Here is a 5,709-nt window from a genome sequence, read left to right as displayed (position 1 = left end):
TTGGTTTCAAGTTGACATTCGATTTCTACAGAATTTCGATTTCCGTCTCTGTTTTTCTTCTCCTGCCCATATACCCCACACTTGTTCACCCTGTTTACAGGGTATGCGCTGGACACTCGCTGACATTTGAATGACACAATAATTAAGCAAACGAAATGAAATTTCGCCTCTCCTTTGACAAGGCCTGCAGCGCAATTTTCCATTTTCAATTTTCGTGCAAGCAAAATTAATGGTCTTTCTTCTTCTTCTTCTTCCCCTTCCTCTTCCTCTTCTGGGTGTAGTCACAAGCAAAAGCCAAAAGATAATCTCATGTATTTGCGCTTTTAAAATGCTAGTTACTGCGCCGCGCATTTGTTTGCCGCCTTCAGTTTGATTTCAGCAATTTTCGTAATAAATGTGAAGAACAATTGTTGCGGGAATTTCCTTGAATCTGGGCTTATCTTTGATCTTTATTAATTAATGCAAACGGCAATACAAAAAATATACATTGTTGGTAACTGAAAACTATTCTGAACTCGTTTCGTTGATGTCTTAAAGTTGCTCGCAACGATTTCGCAAATTCTCAATATAGGGATTCGGCTCATCGCTGGCAAATTCACGTCGGAAATCCAAACCAGGTGCATTATCAAAGTGATGTCTCACTTTTGAAGCTACTTGGAATTTGAATTCATCTCTAGCGATTTACTATTTAAATTTCATATTTTACCTGCTTTGGCCTCCTTTAGATTCATCATTTTCATCAACGCTGCTTTGACCTTTTGCTCCTTTTGACGCTCCTGCGCATCCAGTTTATCCAAATCGGTCACCACAATGTTGATTAGATGTGTTTTCTGATGATTATCCCACTCTTGAGTGCGCTTACTGCGCGATCCGAAGTCTGTAAGAAATTCATAGTTGAATTTCAATTCCATTTATCGACACCAAACTCACTTTGAACTCTACGTGTAAGCTGATCATTCTTCAACTGATTTTCCCCATCACTTACTTGCTTCGTATTGATGGCTGTGTACATAAAAGATTAATCAGTCATCTAGCTCAATGCTCATCATGCAAACTTACCAAAAATGCCAAGGAACACAACGAAAAACCAAATAGCGAGCAGAAGCGTTGTTATTTTTGGGTTTGGTTTCATTTTGATGCTTTTTGTTGCCTGCTTTAGTTCAGAATTCAGATTTTCAATTAGTTAATAATAATTTGAGAAACTTCCAACATCGATTGGTTCAAGGCCAACTTTTCGAGAAGTTATTGAGTAATTATATTTTATAATTATTTCTTAGTTTTAAAGTTAATTTAATGAAAACTCGTTGTGGTTTTGCTTCCATTACTTTTCTACTACTGATCGTTGCTCTTATTGAGTATCACTGCTTTCCCAGTAATATTCTTAATTTAAGCCGATGTTTGTTACTCTTTACTCGCTACAATTTCGATCAATCGTTACTCGTTGTGTTTAATAAGTCTTATTCCTATCATTGTACTGTTTCGTATCACTTTAAAGCGACATTTAATGTCTGATACTTGCTTCTCGCTGTTTGTTCTATATCTCTGCAATTGATAGTGGTTGCTCTTACTAACTCATGGTGTATTTGATGTATGTTACTCGTTACTCGCTACTTTTTATTTTACTCGTTACTTGCTGATTAGTTTACTCGCTATTCACTGATCGTTACTCGTACTCTGCTTCAAACTATAACTATATTTTTGAGCTTTTTCTTTGATACTCGCTATTATTTAGTTTACTCGTTACTCACTGCCACATATTTCACTCGTTTCTCGCTTATTTAAAGCTCTGATAATGCAACAACTAGCTTTATTTTTGTTACTTTTTACTCGCTACTATTTATTTTACTCGTTACTCGTTACTAGTTATGCTACTCGCTACTTACTGTTCGTTATTTGTAGTACATTATAACTCAGTCACCGTGATACAATCTACTTATTAATAAGCTTAATTTTTGTTACTCGTTACTCGTCTCTAATTATTTTACTCGTTACTCGCTACTATTTATTTAACTCGTTTCTCGCAACTATTTACTTTGCTTATATTGTTGGGCCCTATAACTCTGCAATGGCAAACTATTAATTACTAAGCTTAATTTTGGTTACTCGTCACTCGCTACTCTTTATTTATTGCCTATTTAGTTGAGGTTCACTGATTTGCCATTATCTGCTCCATTAACAAGTTATTTTTTGTTGCTCAGTTGTTTCGAGATTCTTCCATTGTCTGTGAAATTACTGTTCTCATTCTCCCGAAGTCGTTTCCGAGGATTACGCAATTTGTTCGTCAGAAATTTAAATATTTTATTATTATTAATATTATTCGTTGTAAGAATTTTCTGCTCTTTGAATCGCATCGCCCCAAGTCTGCCTCCTCTTTCTCTTCCTCACTCTTCCTTCGTTCGTTCGCTTTTGTGTTTAGATATTATCATTGAAGCGTTTGCACGCTTTGAGCTTTTGGCTTGCCACAATTTTGCCTTATGCGGCTTCGACTTTGGCTTCACTGGGACTCGAAGCTTCTCCTTCTCCATCTCCACCCTTCTCCTTCCTTCCCCTCATTCATCGCCTGACGCTTTGTTGAGTCCTCTTGGTGCTCTGCTCTGGTGGCAAAATGGACGAAACAAGTTGCTGAAAGTTAAAGTTTTTGTGGCTGCGGCGGCGGCGGCGGCATCAGCGTTGCTCTTGTTCTTGTTGTTACTGTTACTGTTGTTGTTGTTGCTACTATTGCTGTTGATGCAACATAAAGAGGCACGCACACACACACACACATAGAAACACTGTCGCAACCGTTGAATTGCGTAAACGTTTTGGTAGCACGAACTAAACACATGAAAGCATGAAAGGGGTAAATGGCAAAGGGAAACGAGAGGAGGGACGGAGGGGAGGCAGCTGCCTGTGGCAACAACTTTGCCCCTCAATATTTTAAGCCCAACAAATTTTTGCAACAACACCGAATACTACTGGCAACAATAACAACAACAACAACGAATGTAAAATGAAATGTTTTGAGGTTAGCCGAAAATATTTTCCAACCATTTTTGGTTATGTGTCGATGTGTATGTGTGTGTGTGTGTGTGTGTGTTGGCAAAAACCAACTAAATGCCAAAAATTGTTGCTATTCATGTACCCTCTATTCACTTAGATAAAAATTAGAGTGAGCGAGTGAGAGAGAGAGAGGAAGTTATAAACATGCAAATATTTTCATTGATTTAGCGTCTAAGCAATTGCCCAATTATACTAATACTGCACAATTAAAGATACTACGTAGTATAGTTGATCCACAACATTTCAGCACAATCGCAACGAAATATTGTTGCTAGGGACTAAGGAACAACATTGATGCAAATGGAGCAACTTTGTCATGTTTTACCTGGCGCCATCTAGCGGGTGTTGGCAAGCAATCGCTTTGATCAGTTAAGCTGCTTATTAATCGAATTTCAATTTGAATTATTTATTATAAATAGTAGGTTAAACAAATATAATGATTTTTGTTATTGGAATAGAAAAGTATTTACTCTTTTACTATATATATATATTCTACTCTATATTAATAATTCTACGCTCAAGACAATTGAAAAAATCCTAACCTAAAAATAGTTTTATTTATTAATTATATTTTCTTCTTTTTGCATATATAAGCCTTGTTTGCATTGATTAACATTATATTTTTTACTTTTACACATACAAAGTTTTCATAAAACCAATTTTCTAATGCATAGTTGAAAGCTTAATCTAGATGAGCAAAAATTGCATGTTGTCAAAAGAAAATTCATGTAGAAATTCGACGTCAATTATGTGATGAAGTTGTTTTTTTTTTTTGGTGAGTCTGTTTTATTCATTACTTTTCGATCGTACGATGCTCATTTTATTGCGCAGTGCTGGCAACTCAATTAAATTATCGAATATCGAATTTAATCTATCGATATATTTTATTTACAAATCCCTAAACACTATCGCATACACTATCGGTGAGCTGCTAACTTCTTCCTATGGCGCAGTGCTGCCAACTTGATGAAACTATCGAATGAGTGCTTAAACTATCGATATATTTTATTTACAATTCCCTAAACACTATCGCATACACTATCTATCAGCGAGCTGCCAACTCGAGAGAACTATCGAATGAGTACTTAAACTATCGATATATCGTGTTAACAATTGCTTAAACACTATCAGATACACTTTACCATATTCTTAAATTTTACTATATTTAATTTGAAGCGAGTAGTTTGCAGTCGTTCACACTCAAGTCGACTTGAGGTTAGTTTCATCTCCTGTTGCAGAGCAAACACAACACACACCTCTACCTGTTGCCCCCCTCCCCGCCCCGCTCTGTTCCACGAACTGTCGCCAATGCCCCTTTATTAAAATGTCAAGCCATAAAACGGGGGGATGGGGAAAAAGGAAAGTAGAGGTAGCTATTGGGGACTGAGGGGGAGGCAAAGGGGCGGCAATAAAATGTCAGCTAACACATTTGTCAGTTGTTGTTGTTGCCCACAAAATAGAGAGACAAAAGCGAAAAGCTGCCAAATGCCAAGCGCGAAATGGAGTTCGTTCGAATGAGAATGAGAAAGGGGAGGGGGAGAAAGTTTAGATGGGGGGTGGAGTGGGGAGTGGGGAGGGGAGGAGGAAGCGGAAAAGACTTTTCTCCATTTGCCAGTTAAAAACATCTTAAAAGCTACTTTTAACCACAATTATGTAAATATTAAGACAAAAGCACAACATGTGCCACTCTCTTCATGTGTGTGCATGTGTGTGTGTGTGTGAATGTGTGTGTGTGTGTGTGTGTGTGCATGTGTGTGTGTGACATAAAGTCAACAACAACAACAAAGTGAAGTGAAGTTTCTGTTGCTGTTGCTCTTGCTGACTGTTGACAACACAACAATTTACCATTAGCATGTGTCTAGAGCACGAGTCGTGGAAAATGGAAAGTGGCAAAGGGGCAAAGGGGGAAGACGAAGGGAGGAGTCAAGGAGGCGGCTAAACTGCAGGATGGTTAATGAGGGGGTTTCCCCTCTACGAATACACTCCTAGAAAACTTCTTTACTAAATGTTTGAGCATAGAAATCTCAGTTCAAAATGATGAAAACTTTTCAGAGGTAGCTCAGCTAACTAAGAGAAGAATCATTCTGGTATTATCTTCTAGAACATGAAAGATTTCTCTAATAACATTCCAAACTTATTGCTCTCAAGCTCTGTATTTCAAAAGAGTATTTTCTGGTAAACATTTAGTATATTGGGACAATATTTTACAGAAGAACGACAGCGATGAGTAAATTTTCTGGCATTCACTTTATATATTCTGGTATTATCTTTAAGAATATGAAATATTTTTAAATTAACTTAATAACTTATACTCACCATTTCTATATTTTAGAACTGGATTTTGTTTATCGGATCAAAGTTTTATAGAACAACGACAGCGATGAGCAAGTTTCTTCGGCTTTCAGTATTGGAACTCAGATTTTGGATATTTATCTGACGAAATCGTTGCTTTGCTTGACAATTACATATGCAAGTTTTACTCTCGTTTTAATTAACAATTCACTTGTTTTGTTTCTTGCAATGGTTCGTTCGTTCTACTCGCTCTTGACTCGTTACTCCTCGTTGACTCCTCGTTGACTCTTGGCTTATCGTTAGATTTCTTTTTCACGCTAAAAGTAAGTTTTGTTACTTCGCTCAATTTATCGACAGACATTCATATTTTATTTTCTT

The 5,709-nt window shown here is 36.9% G+C and overlaps 1 protein-coding gene across 2 annotated transcripts; it reads right to left on the bottom strand.

The window, feature by feature from the left end:
* Window positions 1-529: 529 nt before the first annotated feature.
* Window positions 530-928, bottom strand: LOC133848500 (uncharacterized). 2 transcript variants are annotated; one of them, XM_062284099.1, is made up of 2 exons: window positions 707-928; window positions 530-653 (listed from the first exon to the last, which is right to left on the bottom strand). In XM_062284099.1, exons 1-2 carry the CDS (start codon window positions 909-911, stop codon window positions 532-534), a joined length of 327 nt encoding a protein of 108 aa, XP_062140083.1. In that variant the 5' UTR covers window positions 912-928; the 3' UTR covers window positions 530-531. The 2 variants fall into 2 exon arrangements, with proteins under 2 accessions (XP_062140083.1, XP_062140084.1); XM_062284100.1 differs by having other exon boundaries at window positions 530-650.
* Between the last annotated feature and the right edge of the window lie 4,781 nt (window positions 929-5,709).

This window comes from Drosophila sulfurigaster, chromosome X, assembly GCF_023558435.1.
Source record: "Drosophila sulfurigaster albostrigata strain 15112-1811.04 chromosome X, ASM2355843v2, whole genome shotgun sequence".
NCBI classification, from domain to species: Eukaryota; Metazoa; Arthropoda; class Insecta; order Diptera; family Drosophilidae; genus Drosophila; species Drosophila sulfurigaster.
The sequence above is the reverse complement of the archived record's forward strand: the minus strand, read 5'-3'. Positions and strand labels throughout refer to the sequence as shown.